This window comes from Triturus cristatus, chromosome 3_1, assembly GCF_964204655.1.
Source record: "Triturus cristatus chromosome 3_1, aTriCri1.1, whole genome shotgun sequence".
NCBI lineage: Eukaryota > Metazoa > Chordata > Amphibia > Caudata > Salamandridae > Triturus > Triturus cristatus.
Genome location: NC_140583.1, coordinates 829,307,021 through 829,324,591, shown reverse-complemented (window position 1 = coordinate 829,324,591; position 17,571 = coordinate 829,307,021). Strand labels below are relative to the sequence as shown.

The window sequence follows — 17,571 nt, the reverse complement described above, 5'->3', positions numbered from 1 at the left end:
TCCATTCACTATTATGAGAGAAACTGAAAACCCTAGTCATGTTCAGTGCACAGCACTCCTCCCATCAAGTCTATCAAGTGAATAAAGGAACCAATCTGCAGAGCTCCAACTTCCAATAATTGTTACTGCTACTTAAAAAGCACCAGCAGTTGAAGTTAACAAGTGTCTCACCATGGCATAATCACACTGGTGCAGCATGATCTATGTTGGTCTTTCAAAACTTTAATGGACAGACTAATTCGCTATTGAATCATGTAGCCAGACTCTGCAAGCTGAATAATGTGGCTAAATCAAGCCAACGCCTTAACCACTCCACTGGCTCCCTGTGGACTGAGGATTAAATTCAAACACTGCTACACTACGTACAAGGTGCTCCGTGCCACATGGGCTGCCTCCTCAATACGCATCACTGAGGGCCCTCCATACGTCCAATTTACAGAAAACTGCCTAAGAGAAAAGAACCAGAAAACTCTGGGGATAAAGGATATTCTACTAATTCAGCTGACTTCTAACAACAGGGCTAGATCATCTCCCTTTCAGAAAATAGCTGAAGCCGAAACCTTTATGAAAAACCTTCATCTTAACTCTCAGAGCTGATATGCAGTGAAGGGGTAATGCAGAACTGGTCCTACACCTACATTAGACAACCAAAAGCAGGCATCAGCAACCTACTACATTGCCTCTCCCCCCTCGCAAAAAACAGATTTAGTCTGACATGACCATTTACACTTTTAACACCACAGAACTGGGCTTATGACTTGGATGAAGAATTCACAAATTCCTCTTGGCTGGCTCAAAAAGTAGCTTTATTACTATAGTACGCCTGTTTAACATGTGTGGAATGTATGAGCAGTAGTGTTCAATGTGGACTGCATTAGGAGTGGGCAAGCTGAGTTATGAACTGGGAAGACCATTTCATTTCAGGACCCATCATTATCTTATTTTTCTACTTTTTCTTTGCATGCATTTATCTTATATCATTGATCACTGGAACTGCATCTAACATTCAGTGATGAGTCTGCAAATTTCAACGTGGACTGCAATCCCTTTCCTAGAAGCATAATGAGTGCACAGAAAAGGCATTCAACTTTCAATTTTTTTTTTTAAGGCTTGCATACAGACAGCTTCATCTGTCTGTCTGCAGAAGACTGATTGTCTCTAGTAAATTTAAAAATATGCATGTAGTGAGCTCTGGCTCAGCCCATTGCCTATCGTTTATTAGCTTTCTTGCCAATTCCATTTGCTTGTTTCTTATCCAATGGCTTTCCTTCCTCCTCTTGTTTCTATCACCTCCCTTTGCCTGCCTCCTCCAGCTTATTCTTTTTTAAAATGTTCAACAACTCCACTACTCTGTTGATCATCTCCACTGCTCCCATTGCTATGTAGAGCTCACTTACTGCACCACCAACTCTTCTTCTCCCTCCCAGTTGCCAATTGATTTAAATCTTTTTTGGAGATGATGGCAGTTGCAAATTAATACCAGGCCACTCCTTTATCTACCAATCACTGCGCGCTTTCAAACATTTTTTTATTTAATTCACCACTCCAAGATTAGCGTCTGCCATCTTGGACATGTAAATTAAAAAAAACATGGCAACCACGCGATTGTTTATTTACACTTGTGCCCATGTATGCGCACGTAATTCATCATGCGGCAACCACCTAACGTAAGCCTGATGACATGCATGTGTATATGTGTCATTACGCTCTTTTTTAAAAATGTTGTCCATGCTGGACAGCACCAGCCATAATCATTTGTTCCTTCTTTTGTCGATGCGGAGTAGGTTTGTTGCATGCATGTGTTAGGTAAAGTTGGTATAGGAAAGTTTATTGTACAAACTGATTACAAGCCACTGGTAAGAGTTTTGCCTCTACGTGGTGGTGGTATGCTTTTGACAAGTCTGTCGCATTTACTATCCAACATACATGCTCTTTGGTACAAGACAGAGCACGTGCTTGGCACAAGCAGCATGCAAGCTAACTGTCTGTCTAGTCTAAATCTAACGGATTGTGACATGGATGGTAAAGTGGATGAGTAGGAGTGTGAAGTAGTCTACACCAGTTAATGAGAAGGTTTGTAGTCTTCGGACCCGATTACAAATTGCTGGTAATATTCTGACCCATGTGTAAACTTGTTAAACCTGCCGAAGTTTAACAGGGGGAAAACATACAGTTTTCATTGCATCAAGTGGATTTTGGTACTTTAAACAACATAATCTACATGTTATTTCACATGAACTCGTAATAGGTGTTATTTATTATACCCCATAAATAATGTACCCTGTGGTATTGTTACTTATACTTATCAGGGGCGATAAATAATGCATTAACTTATAATCAGGCCCTAGGTAGAGGACTGGATAAGAAAATTATGGAAGACGAGTTGGAATTGGAAATGAAGTTAGAGTGTTTAAAACTAATCATGAAACATAAAGGATGGCCGAATTATGTTTGCAGGGACATGTCCAAGTAGTATATAACTTCTGTGGATAGTCTGATTAGTTACGACAAAATTCTTCCTCCATGTGGGTTATGCATACATTTAACTGACACAAGTCAGAAAGATACCTTGTGGCCATCTGCTACTTAGCACAGTGAGTGTGAAAAGGTCTAGTGGTCAGGGAATGAAGGGGAGAAAGTCAGAACACATAACCTTGATCATCACAAGAGGACAGTGAATGCAACTTATAAACACATCACGGTGACAAACATAAAACTCAAACAACCCTCTACCGACCACCACAACAAGTTCCATTATGCATTACTCCCACCACAAACCAATAAAGACAGTTTGTCACAACCCCAGTGTGTAGGCTGTCCTCTTTGGGAAAGACAGAATTTTGTTTTCCCAACACAAATACGTTTTTCACTGATAACCCCCAAAACGTTCATGTAGGCCAATGAATTAAGGAAACTTTTACTGTAACACTATCAGTCAAATGACTCGTTACAACTTTAACAAGCATAACTTGTCTGGCATAGTGGGTACCACCTGTTTGTTTTGTATTACGCTGGCTTGTCAACTCAGAGCTCCTCTGCTCCACTATCAGAGTGGGGGCAAGGAGCATGAGGCGGTAAAGCCTTCTGTCAAAGAGAAAGGAGATATGTGTAATCAGCCATGTCAACTAAAGATTGAGCCCGTTGGATGATCTTAATGAATAGGTTGTTAAAGGGAGCTGAAGCTTTATCATACGAATGACCCCTATTTCTTGGTTTTCTGGCAATTGATTTTTGCGAATTCAAGGGTGACCTTTCTTTGATTTGTGCAAGCAAGGTGAATGATGCAGCTAGAGAAGTGACAGAAGGTTAGAATAAGTAAACACTGTCCTCGCATTGCATGCATTTCCTAAATGGTAGTTCACATGCAGCTGCATTCACTGACCTTTCTCTTTTCAACAAACCTGTGGCAGGTCCTGTTCTAAACAGGCATTTTTAAACCCAATAGGTCTTGCCTACGCAAGAAAAAAAATTGGCTAAACCAATAGTTTTTAGCCATGTTGTACACCAGTGTGGCTACTGTTCATCATGGCTAAACGTTAGTGGCATAGAGTGTGGTGGTGATGAATGCAGTAGACTGCTGTAGAGTGGAGTATCAGAGTGTGTCATCTATTGGAGTGGCGTAGTGTGGAGTCACATACAGTAGCATACACTGGAGTGGCATAGAATAGAGTGAACTGATGTAGAGTGCATTGGCGCAGAGTGTAGTGGCAAAGAGTGCAGTGGCATACAATGCAGCATCGTAGAACGCAGTGGCATAGATTAGAGTGGCGTAGAGCAGAGTCATGCAGAGTAGACTCAAGTGGCATAGAGTGCAGTGGAGTAGAGTAGCACAGAGTAGAGTATATTGCCGTACAGTGCAGTGGCAGAGTTGAGTGGTATAGAGTTCAGTGCCGTAGAGTGCAGTGTTGCAGAGTAGAGTGTTCGAGTGCAGTGGTGTATGGAGAAGTTGCATAGAGTACAGTAGTGTGCATTGGCATAGAGCACAGTTGTGTAGAGTGTATTGGCAGAGTGCAGTGGTTAAGAGTAGAGTGACGTAGAGTGCAATGGCATAGAGTGGCGTAAAGTAGGGGAGGCTGTTTCAGAGTTGAGTGAAGTGGCGTACAGTGCAGTTGCGAAGTGGCATTGAGTGTAAAGGCATAGATAGAGTAAAGAGGTGCAGAGTTCAGTGTAGATTAGAGAGGCGTACAGTGGATTGAAGTAGAGTGCAGGGGTGTTGAGTGTTACAGAATAAAGTGCATTAGTGTAGAGTGTATTGGCAGAGGGCAGTGGTGTAGAATGCAGTGTTGTAGAGAGGCATTGAGTGAAATTGTGCAAAGTAGACTGGTGTGACCTAGACTGTAGTTGTATAGAGTGCAGTGGTATACAGTAAAGTGGCAGCAAGAGCACTGCAATAGAGTAGAGTGGTGCAGAGTAGAGAGGCGTAGAGTGCAGTGGGGTAAAGTGAATTGCTGCATCGTAAGGTAAAGTGGTGTAGCGTGGCATAGAGTGGTGTTTTATGATGTGATAGAACACTCATTCCAGACAACACATTTTCGATTGAAATGGCCATTACGTTTGCACAGACAAACAGTTTTGCTAATAAAACCATATCGTGCACAAATGATGTGTGGAAAAGGCATCACCAAGTGTAATGAATTGTTTTGATCATATTGAAAGTATTTGTATCTAAAACACTTCAGAAATAACTAAACTAACGTGCTTAATTTGTATTGCTAATTCTAAAATACTTACACCGTTCATTTAAATGTTGTCCTGTGCTAGAAATAAAACTCTTTTCTACCCCAGTATCCAGCAAGATCATCACATAACTCCCCTCACTTTGAAGCCAGAGAAAGAAAAGTAAACAAGCGACTTTGGAAGACAGTACCGTACTTTTGAACTTGGTCTTTGAATGCACAGCAAAACAAGAAAAAGAAGGAAAGCAACTGAATAAGAAGGAAGCAAATATGAATGACATCAAAGCGAGAAAGGGAAGTACTGAGCGCGCACTAAGCCCATTGCAAGTTTTTGGAGTAGCCAACAAAAAGCCTTTTGCAACACCGATAAGCAAGACGTTAAAACAGCAATTAAAGAAATTGTCATTAAAAGCTTTGGTCTACTTGGGACACCGATCACATTTTAATATTAAAACGACACCCATAAATGCGGAAACATCACAAAGTTAAAACTTGGCAGCTATAGAAGGCAAACTTTGGAAAATAACGATGAAAAAGGAAGACACGTTTTGTAAACAATAATGCAATTGTCACACAGGGTTCGCATCCGTCCGCCGGCCCCGTTAGTCGAGTCAGAGGCAATCCCTGTAGAGGCAGCTTGCATGTTCTGCGTGGAGTGTCTAATGGATTGGCATCTTAGCACACTGCATCACAACTGTGGACTAAGGGCTCGTATGTTTCGCAGAATCACGCCGCAGCCAGCTACCTTTAGGAGCTAGCAGAACCTTACAATGTGTGCTACAAACAATGCACGCCGGCTGCCATCCTCCCCAACATTCCCTGCGCGCTCGGCTTTATTTTTGTCGCCTCACTGGTGCACTAACCTGACGGGCTTGTGGATTTTTTCAGAGCGCCTTTTAGACGCGGCTTCAAACCCCTCCTGGGACATAGTGCTTTTGTGGGTGCTGACGAAGGACTGAATGAAGCCGCGCAGAAAAGGCTCTCTATCCGCTCTTGCCCAGCTCCGAGGTGCGCTCGACCTCTCTTCCTTCACTGCTCGGTGTTGTGGTTCCGGGGTCGTTATAGCCTTATGACGTCCTGTTACCCGGAAGTAGAGTCGGCCTGCCATGTTGCTGCGAAAAACGATTGACCAACCAGGACGCGCCGAATCTTAGATGTTTCCTTGTTTTAAGCGTTTAACTTGTATTTTAAATTAACAAGTTAGCTCTCTTGTTATGACATAAGTGCAAGTGCAATTGTTATGTGTTTCAAAGTTGGTTTGTGGGTTAGTGCTCATGAGGTTTCTGTAACCTTCAAACAATTGTATACGACTGTGACTTTTTAAATGATACCCTTTGCTGATATCTCTTTGTGCCCTAAACAGTTCTTTCATGCAATTATTTTGCGTTTTTTTGCCAGAAAAGGACATAAACATGGTTGGCAAGTGGATCTTTGGGTGGCCACGTTTCTTCAAATAAAATACCGGCCATTTGTTTGCAGGCCCGGTTCCAGGAATTTTGATCTGGATGGGCCAAGGATTTGTTTGGGTGGGCCAATGTGGGTCCCATTTTTTTCAATTCTATAATCCCAAGATTGGCATCATATCTTCTTCCAAACAGGCATACAGAGCATCTAGAGTTATTTTAGAGTAGCAGCTGATGCCCATACTCAACAGCTCAACTCTTATAATTTCCAGCAGGCTAGGCTTTAGCACCAGCACCAGGATTCCAAGCAGATTGTAATAGCAGTTTAAAGTTAAGGAGGTACCCGTTACCACACCTGAGCCTTGACATTTGCACTAGGAAGGCAGGCACTGAAAGCTTCATCTGGGCTTGAGCCTGAAGCCTTGCTCTGGCTCAGCTTGAGGTCCTGTTGGAAATTCGAGTCCATAATGAGCCGAACTATTATGTACCTTCTGCATGCCGCCCTCAATCTCATCAGGATGTGGCGTTACAGCGAGAGCTTCCAACTTTGGACCTGAACAAGCTAAGTTTGAGTTATGGCGTTGGCTCAACATCCTGTGATTGTGGGCAAATCTCAAGTGCCTAAAAGAAATGAATGTGACCTTGTATAATGTAACTGGTGTTCATGTGAAGCGCTCCAATATCTCCAGGTAGAGTTCACACTATATAAAAATCACAGAAAACCTGGGAGGTAAAAACAAAGCTTTAACATAAGAAGGAGAGACGAATAGCCATTTAGCGACTAATTTGTACAAAGTGAAAACATAAAACCTGGATAAATTGCAGCATCTCCACTTAAATTGTGTAAACTTGGGCAAATATTTTATTTCACTAAAACTCAATTTTCTTCATATTTGCGCATAAAAGCAGATTCAAATACATGAGTCAGAAAACCAACAATACAAAACCTATTGTGTTTTATTTAATAGAGTCATATTGCTCTATAATAATCTAGGCCACATACAGGGTCCAGGTGACAACTGTCTTGCCTGTTGGTTCACCAATAGCACTGTCACCAGTGTGAGGACGGGTCAGGAATGGCTGACTCTAAGCTCAAGTTTATAAACTATCACTTTTAACAAGTGCTTCTTAGTGCAGCGCTATATTGTGACATATTTATGTCAAAGCCTCCTTGTGTTAAAGAAATACAGTCTCATCACATTATTTAAAAGTGTATCATATTTTACGTGAAGTTTGTTGTATGTTTTACATAGCAAACATTTTCAGGGCTCGGATTGTGAATGGGCTCTAGGAGCCAAGCCAGAGCCTGAACTTGTCTCTTCCTGTTTATTTGTTTGCTCGCCCACCTCTAACCCCAAAACTCAATTTCAATTTTAAAGACAGTGAAAACAACATTTGGACGTTCTGACGTTGAGATTGATGAAGCACTTAACAGGTGTCATCTCCGTGGCCTCTTCTGCCATGATCGGGTGGGCCACAGGTCAGGTTTGGATAGGCCTGGCCCACCCGGCCCCCCTGCTAGAACCGGGCCTGTTTGTTTGTGTTTTGGTATAGTGAAACAGCCAAGGCCTGGTAGGTCAAAAATTATTTGTTTAAAATTGTCACTAGACTTTTGGAACATGTCAATGATCCGTCTGTTTGCTCTAATAATCATTCTAAAGCGATTTAGGCAGGTCACAACTACTTTTCAACGGATTTCTATATATGTTTGCTGTTTTACGTTTTTGTTTAAGTAGGGGAAAAATACTGGATTTGGCAGCTTCTTCCTATATTGTTGCTGGCCTGTATTGCTGCACTTTACTGTGTTTTATCACACCCCGCAGCATGTTTATATCACTTGTAAAGTGACTGCACCCCAACATTAAGATGTCCTCATTCTTAACAGAGGAACGGGAGCTGCAGTGCTCCCAGAACCATCACTTTCATTGTCCCTTCAGTCTTCTGCCTCTCCAAATCTAGAGGTGGGTGAGGCAATGACAGCTTGAGCCACATGTCTTACTCAGCTTAAGATATTCTTGAGCCCAACATGCGCCAAGCTTTCATGTGGCTTTTTCTTGCCTCCACGCTATAAACGTGTGCACCGAGAACTGAAGACAAAACATTAGTTGTTGATATAAAACGGGAGACAGAAAAAGTTACCCATCTAGGGACTGAATTGCACAATGAGCTACATGAAATCCAGTAATCTTTCTCAGTTGCCATGCTCACAAAGTGTGTGATCCTAGGAAAATATTTTATTTCACCAAGCCTCCTTTTTCTTTATCTCCACACAAGTGCGCTGTTCAAGAAACAATTTTTGTATGATTTAATGGACTACAATGTTGATCTATGTATAATAAAAATCTGGGCAACTTTTATGGTATACATGACAACTGACTTGCCTCTTAGTTTTCTAATGCCTTTGTAGCTAGGGGAGGGGCAGGATTGACAGAAATGTTTCCAAGTTCTCGTTTGAAAACTCACATTTAGTAAACCCTTTTCAATGTAGTGATATGATTTGATCTACCTAGGTGAAAAGTTTCTGCATGCTAAATAAATGCACTTCTTTGAATTTTGAAGCAAACGTATCATATTTTTACATGAAGTTTGTTGCATGATTTACTTGCCAAACATTTTCAAGGGTCACAGGCTCTTAGATTCAAGCTACACCCTTGCCCATGAAGAATGTGGAGTGCAAATAGTTTATCTTCTGTACCAGGCAACTAAATTCAGGGGGACCATACATTTTTTTGTCCCATACTTGAAAGCTTGCATGAAAGATTGTGAATTTGTTAAGTGATTAAATAGGGATATACTGAAGTTTTGTGTAATTGCAGGATGTGAATCTTCCTGTTATGTTCACAACTTACTGCAAAAACTGAGGAAACTAAGAAGCATGACCAAAGCAACACACACAGTTTATATAAACTCTGACATCCTAGTCAACAATATACAGAATTCTTTGGACTAATTTGCCATATCAAGGAGGAGATTGGACTTAAACATTTGCCTGGCAAGGAATGCTATCAATCAATATGCAGATTCAGTTAACCACATCGGGGCATTGCCCCGCCATTAAGACAAAATAACTGGCTTTGTGGATGGAGACACCACTTCAAAAGTGTGTGTCTTCTTAAAAGTGCACAGGTACTACCAAACAACTCTCCACAGGGATCCAATTGTCCAGGCTTGCCATGACTGAGCTCAGATTATGATCATACATCAGACAAGGAAACTGGAGATCAAAGAAAGGTCATCAGTTCGAGAACAATCAAGAACACCCAAGAAATTATCCAGCAGGTATATATTTTCAGTTCAAAACACCACCTCACAAAATAGGGTGACTATCACAAAACTAATGTTGAATGTGCAGATAATGAGTGTGAGTTATGTTTCAGTTAAACTGAAGCTACAGTCAAAGGGAAGATGGGGGAACAATTCACAAGACTGATACAAGTATACCAAACACTCACATCTATGTATATGGAAAAGCTACTTTCAAGCAACCCTGACCTATAACAATAATCAAGTAGACATTGTTTTTTTCGTAGTCAAAACTCAAACTGCCATTGAATGCTCCCTGTTTCTGCTCCACTGTTAAACTGTGCCACCTGCATGTCATATGCAGACTGCTATCCGAAGGAAGTGTAAAGAAAAGTATATCTGAATCAATTTCATCGTCTTAATAAGTCAAATAAAACTAAACATTGATAGGTCAGCAAAGTGCTGTTGGCTTTCATCTTATATACAGTGTTTCTGATTTATGACTTTTGTCCTTTAGTTTTGGTAGAATAACATAATACAGGGTTTGGAATATAATTTCTTTATGCCTTGTAGGTTTGGAAAAATATTCTTGAGCCTGGCTAGTTTTTATATATTGCTATAAATGCTTTGCTTAACATTAATATGTGCAGGCCAGATGGGGAATAGAAATATTATTGTTAGCACTTTGCTTTATACATGTACAGTTTGTAAGTCTCATTTTCAATAACATCTTATGGTGTGAAAAGCCCAGTGTTTAGCTTGTACCAAAAAGGGAGAATCATTTTGCTTGGGGACATTCTGAAAGATGAGCACTAGATTCCTTTGAACTTGGACGTACAAATGAAAGAAGGAGGGGAGCAAATGAAAGATATTTTGGGCAAAGTACATGTAGTGGTTTAAGCTGGTGACATTTGAGACCTGTGGAATGCTCACTGCTGATGTTTCCCTATGCTTGTGTGCATTCCATATAGAATTTGTGTTCTCCAGTGACAGTTGGATTTGCCTTGTCCTGTGTTGGCTACTGTGCAGTTCGCTGCCAGTGAATAAACTCGACTTTACACTTACTGCGTTAATTGTAGTGTGTCCTTACTACAATTCTTATGGCAACGATCGGCTGAGGACTGCAGAACCCACGGAAGGGATGCAACGCCTCATTTTAAAACCTTGTGAAACATCCCTCTGATTCGTTGGTCTGTTCGTCAATTTCGTACAACGGGGGAAGACTGGACACTGCAGTGTCACTAACGAAGACACAAAGGCCCACTCTAAGTTTGTGTTGCTTATTTCGTTCCCCATAGAAAAAGCCTGAAGGTACGCCCACTGCAAATGCGCATGCGCAAACAGTTTACAGGCATTTTTATTTCTTTGCTTTGGCAGCAGTCCAACGTACGGCGACGCCATTTCATGGACAGGCGCCCTTTCTGAGACAAGGGCAGGCGCGCTGCACGTAATGTAAAGGCACGCAGCGGGCACCAAAGATACACCATTTCTGGGCAGGCGTGTCTTCAGAGACAGGGGCTGGCACACGCAGTGTGTACACGGTAATGATGCCTTTTCAAGGTCAGGCGCACACAGTGGACACCATTTTGGCCGCAGGTGTGTCAGTATTGGCACGTATTGTAGTTTGTAGTTCTTTTTCTCTTGACAGTTGCCTTTAAGTTTCCCCATATTGTAAAAAACAAGGGAACCCAATTGTAATCGGTCAGGGACCTTGGGAAGTTAGCTATTTCAAGAGACAGTGGTCCCGGGGAGAAAAGATAATGTGGGAAAATAATGAATATAGACCCAATCAGTACTATATTTAAACCGCTATCCAGCCGGACACATAGGTAATTTAATATGCAATATTCGAAATAAACATGAGAAAGGGTAACACAAAAAATATTTACAGTGGGACACAAGCCTGCGTCCTAGAGCTCACATAACATTAAAGGAAAAAGAAAGGCTCAGGAAGCGTGAGGTTGTTTGCATAAAGCAATTAAAGCAATTATGATATAACAAACAAATGAAAGAAAAAGCCACCTTTACATATACTTTCTTTTAAATAATAAAGTGTATAAGGTAGACAGCATTATAGTACTGATTGGGTATATATTCATTGTTTTCCCACAGTATTCAAGTTTCCCGATTGCCTCTTGAGAAGTCTACCTGCTTTATCGGTCATCGACTTTTATTTCTTTTTCCACATATTTGCCCTGACTTTGTTCTACGTCAGTGGTTCCCAAACTTTTGACTCCTGAGGACCCCCATTGAGTCATCACTGGAAGCCAGGGACCCCCAAGCAATTTGTATGAATTAAATTTCAGACATTAAAATATTAATTCGAAAACAATAAACACACGTGTGCACACAAAACAAATACTCGAATTACTAAGGATTTTAGTATTTTATATTGAAAGAATTGCAAAAAACGGGAAGGTTAGTGCTGCATCTCCATGACTAACTTTTAAATGGTTGCGTTTATTTCGCAGTACAAGGCTCCTGCCAGGGCCAGACTGGAAACCCAAAGCTGCCCTGGTAAATGTTTTCAGACCAGTCCCCATACAGTGCACACCAAGTGCAGTGAGTGAGCCTGACCACTACTAAGGGGGCATTGGGAGGCTCTCCCCCCAAGAAAAGTTAGGAAACAATGGTGCATTCTACAACAAATGTATCATGATATATTGAATTGTATCAGCTTTTAATGAACAGTAAATGATGACTTTACTATGCACCAGAATACGACAATCTTTGTTAGGGTTCTTCAATGATTCCCTTATTATCACCCTCCAACAGTGCCTCTCATCTCTCCGTAGTCCCTCTGTCATATGTATTTAATTTGTTTTATAGCATCTCTCATACCACTGTAGGATGTCAGATCACTTTACATCACACACACATAGGGGCAGATTTACAAGCCCCTTGCGCCACAGGTGCGTCACAAAAAGTGACGCACCGGTGGCGCATTTTGGTGCCCCATATTTCCAAGGCAGCAAAAGCCACCCTGTGTGACTTTTCCTGTCCTTGTAAATACAGCCCCTTTACACGCACCACTTTGCGTGAAAGGGGTGTTCCATGGGTGTTGCTGTGGGTGTACCCACACAACACCAATGAAACCAGACACATTTCCAGATTTACTAGAAATCGTAAATCTGGAAATGCGTCTGAATGCTATGCCTCCACAGGGGAGGCGTAGGGAGGCACAACGAGGTGAAACTTATTAATTTCATCTTGTTTTTTCTCTCTTTCTATGCGTGTTGCATGGCAAATGGCTTGCAGCACACACTGAGTCACTTTCCTTGTAAATCTGCCCCATAGAGACAATGATTCATACATGTAAATCAGGATATAGAAAATGTTACATAAGGCAAATGCGACTACAAGGTGTAGGATTCACGTCATTCATACCGGTAGGCATTTTTAAAGAGTGCTTGGTCTGGAGACGCACAAACTCAGGATTCAGAGCATAACATAGTGGTTAGCATTGACTTTAACAATAAAAATGTATTTCCATCCAAATAAACCTTTTTAGCAGCATCAGGATAATGAAAGGCTTGGAAAAACATGTTTCTAACTTGTACCATGCAGTTTGCAAGCAGCACTTTGATTACAGTTTATATGTCACTGTGCTAGATTACAATTGTCACTTATGAACTGCACAGTAACAAAAGAATCTATGTGGCAAAAGCAGTAACCAACTAACCTATGCACATAAAACACTGTTTTTTAAAATGCATGGTACACGTTCTTTGCAGTAGGCATATTAACCCTCTGTGCTACATTAGATAAGTCAAAGCTGCCACTGGACAAAACTCTCATCTCTCTTCAGCAGGTACATCAATCACTGATGTTATCTTGACACTTTTACTGTTGCTGGAAAACTGCTAATTCTACAAGGAACTTTGTTGTGTTTTTAAAATTGCTGCTGGAGGACCCCCTGGGAATGTGTCACGGACCCCTGGGGGTCCGCGGACCACAGTTTAGGAAACACTGTTCTACGTTTTTTTGGTCTTCTCCGTCACAACTTATTCATGTAATTGATGGTCGTCAGTGGCACGCACACTCCTGTTTGTAACCCCATTCAGGTGCGTCCATAACAACGGTGGCACACATACCTTATCAAGTCGAATTCAAGTGCATGTGTAATTGGAAGTCTTCAGTTGCACGCACACTCCTGTTTGTGACCCCGCTCTGGTGCGTCCATTACAACGGTGGCATGCACACCATAACAAGTCGAATTCAAGTGCATCTGTTTCAACTGTGGCATGCACACCTTATCTAGACATTTGAGGGAACTTTTTACAGCTTTTGTTTTTTAAGCTGCATTTTTTTCATACTAATTGCTACATGTCATGCCTTTGCTATATGTTTAACTGATTACTATAGTTCTATGGTTAGTTTTTTGCCTCAGTGTTTTTTTATTTTTGCTGATCATTTAGTGAGTTTGTTCTGTTCCTGTAGTTATTCTCGCTTTTCTTTTCATCATGCAGTCTGTTTCTGCACCACCACCTTTTCTCGAGGTGCCCGGTAATCCACCTTTAGCATGGAAAAACTGGTATGGTGATTTTGTAACATATTTGGGAGCTGTAGGAGCTTCTCGTTATAGAGCATAGAGGAAGAAATGTCTACTATTGCACTCTTTAGGTTTTGAAGGGAGATCAGTGTTTAAACACTTGCCACCTTCGGTACAAGCTCAGGGAAATGAGGACATTGACAAATATGTGGAAGCTGTGAAAAACTTGGAGTTGCGTTTTGATGTTCTACCAAGCTTAGTTGTCATCAGACATAAGTTCTTCAAAAGAGCACAAAGATTTGGTGAGGATGATGACACTTTCATTTCGGCCCTCAGGAAATTGAGTGCAGATTGTCAATTTGAAGGATTCACAGAGCAATTGGTCAGAGATCAGTATATTTGTAAGTGTTTCGCTAAGTCTATCCAACAGAAATTGTTATCTATAGAGAAACCTTCTCTCGAAGAAACGATTTACACCGCAAAAAGCATCAAACTATTTAAAGCATCTGTCAAAGAGCTAGAAGACAAATCTAATGAACTTGTAGGGGCAGTTAGACCAAAGGACTTTAAACTGAATATAACTTCGTGCACAGAAAGTATATTTTTTTTCAAGCAACCCAGCATTTGTTTAAGGTGTGGTAACTCCTCTCATGTCAAGGGGGGCAGAGGTTGTCCAGCAAAGAATGTCACATGCAGGTCTCGTGGCAAGATGGGTCATTTTGCTAAAGTGTGCCAAAGTTGTAAGCATGGTGGTAATGTTTCTCAAACCAGCAAAGAACAGGTTAATTCTTCTGCTATTGCGAATGTGTCTAATACGGAGCGTGCTGACCCAGACAACATTCTAAATATTCAAGATGAGCTTAGAGATATGGTGATGGTGGTGAGTGAAGAGTCCGTAATTGTGGGAGACACCTCCGAATGTGTTGATCCTTATTTTGAAATTGGGATTGGTGAAAAAAAAGTGAGTCTGTTGGTGGATTCTAGTGCGAAGATACCATGATCACCCAGGAAATGTTTGAGGATATATGGGGCAAGCATTCTTTGGAACTGCCGGACAAGGCTCCTGTTTCATGTGAGGGCTAGAAGATAGAGATGGATGGTTTTTTCAAAGTCATCTTAGAGTTTAAGGGATGGAAGATACTTGGTAAAGTGTATGTGGCCATCAAGGGATTGTCAATTCTGGGGTGGTTCTACCGAGGGTTATTTCAGATGGTTCTCAGGCCGGTAACTAAGGAATAGGTTTCTATAGTCTGTTCTTCTGATTATACTGAAACCGTGTTTCAATGATTTCCTTCAGTTTTTTGGGGAACGTTTGGGACAGATCAAGGGTTTTTTTTACCCATCAAATTAAAGTTAAGGATGATGCCATTCCCATTAAGCACAGACTTGAGTGTCGCGGTTAGTGTGAGAGATTTTCTTGAACATGAATTACATGTTTTATGTGAGAAAGGCATTATAGTGCCAAGTGAGTCCTCTTTGTAGCTTTCTCCATTAGTTGTCGCGAGGAAATAAAATGGAGATCTTCGTGTTTGCGTTGACGTACGCAGTCCTAATAAAAATATTTGAATTGATTCTCACCCGCTTCCCAAGATTTCCGAATTGCTGAGAATGATTAATGGTTTGAACTGGTTTAGTAAGTTAGATCTGGCATCAGCTTACCACCAGCTGGTTTTGGATCTATCTTCCAGACATCTCACGGCATTTGTGTCTCCCATTGGAACTTTCCAATATTGTAGGTTGCCGTTTGGACTTACCTTCGCAGCAGCCATCACAGGACAAGGCAAATCCAACTGTCACTGGAGAACACAAAGGTGTATTCTAATTCTATATAGAATGCACACAAGCATAGGGAAACAGCAGTGATCATTCCACAGGTCTCAAAAGTCACCAGCATAATCCACTACAGTACATTTTTACACATTGACAGAGAACTAGACAGGATTCTCTTATACTGTGTCTGTAAAATGTTACGTACTTTCAGTACATTCTCTTTTTCATCATTCACCTATGCTAATGCGGTGCCGGTCATTGTATTAATTGATTGCCATGTATTATCCACTATCTTACTAACAGTATATGTTGGTAGATACAATTGTGCTTTTCACAACCAAAGTGTAGGTTCCCTCCTAAAATAACCCTGATGGGGTCTCTGACAGGTCTATCCAGCCTCCAGACTGACCTGTCCTTTGCTCATGTTTGGTCATTGAAACCCCAATCTGCTGTCTACAGGCTCACATAATATCTTCTTGAGTCTGATGGCCAAGAGTGATCTCCCAGAGGGCTGGAATCCCATGTTCGCATAAAAAACCAAACACAAGATTGCTGAGAATTATCATACAATATACAAAAGTAAGTCAAACAACAAAGTAAAACCCACAAACCCTTGTCCCATGGGTCTTTCCTATCATCCAAGAGGCAATAAACTGGATAGATAAGAACCAGTGTCAGCATGAGAGAACCAAAAACAGCCAAAGGGAACGACGCATGTCTCCATAAGTGCAAGCCATCATACAACAACTTCATGGGCCCCCTGTTTTTCATTTCTTGGCCTGAGCAAAGTCTGGCATCAGAACTGTAGAAATCCTCTAGATCTGTCTCGACTTTGCACCCATCTATGACTCCACTAAAGCAGTTGAACGTCATCAATTGATACGCCTCAAATGTGCTTCAGGAAGAAATTCTAAAGGTAATTCACCGCATAACCAACTGCCTTAACTACAGCAGGAAAATCCTTGTCTTTGGGAAGACATGTTACGAGCATGATGGCAGTATAGCAAGTATAGAACCCTCTGGTCCATTCCAATCACTTACTCAACAAATAAAAGCGTCTACTGAGTAAATCCCTGTTGAAATTCTATAAACACATCCCTTTAATATCTACTCAAGCCAAAACTTGCAACCATACTCAGACCAGGTTGAGGCCCTCACCACAGAACATGCCTCACCACACTACAGTCTTTGCTAAGAATGGCCAGCTACTCTCCCATGAACATTCAAAACTTTCCTTTCGTGGGTGCTCCTTTAAGAAATCTCATGAGAAAAAGACAGAGGTACGCTTACTCCTCTGACTGTCAGGAATCTGTTTAGTGAACAACGTGCCCTCTGCAGATTTGGAAACGGGCTCCATTTCAAATGGATGTCATGAGTGGATGGTATGCCACCCGAGGTCTCCAGCAGAGTGCCCTGAGAGATAGGGACAGTACAGTTGTACAGCTTTCTTGGGACGGAATCTGCAGGAAGGAAAAATAACACCCGACCTATATGCCTTGCAACTTACATAACCATAAACAATTAACCAAAACAATAGAATAACTTGAGTCTAACTCCTCTGAATAAATGCTTGTGACAAAGACTTGCCTGAATTCTTGCTGGGGGTCCCATAGTGCTGTCCTCCCTTCCACTGTGGACCATCACCTGTTGGGAAAAGAAGAGCATCACAAAGGGAAAAAGACTACTAGCAGGAAACAGTAATGAAAGAGTGAAAAGACTAAGAGGGGATGAACAAATGCAGAAAAAATATTATAAAAACCTATCTCTGTGCGGGCAGGTGGATAATCCAGAAGAAGGAGAGGGGTTCACTGCCAAGAACCCAGAAGCTGTTGCTCGGGAGCAACCCGACAGAGGACGCTGATTAGCTGCTGAGACAGCGAAGAATGAAATCAATTACATGAAATAAAGAAGTGAGGCGAGGAGGAGGAAAGAGCTACAGGCCCTGCCCACCTCTTGATGGCCTGGTCCTGCCATGGCCCAGGAGAGG

At 41.5% G+C, this 17,571-nt stretch overlaps 1 protein-coding gene across 1 annotated transcript in view; it reads right to left on the bottom strand.

The window, feature by feature from the left end:
- The window catches only part of PRKRA (protein activator of interferon induced protein kinase EIF2AK2), a 234,644-nt gene extending 228,908 nt beyond the window's left edge, over window positions 1-5,736 (bottom strand). The window contains exon 1 of the mRNA XM_085645214.1: window positions 5,540-5,736. Coding sequence (XP_085501340.1) covers window positions 5,540-5,604 — 65 coding nt within the window. The 5' untranslated portion in view covers window positions 5,605-5,736. The remainder of the gene's footprint in view (window positions 1-5,539) is intronic.
- Window positions 5,737-17,571: the final 11,835 nt, after the last annotated feature.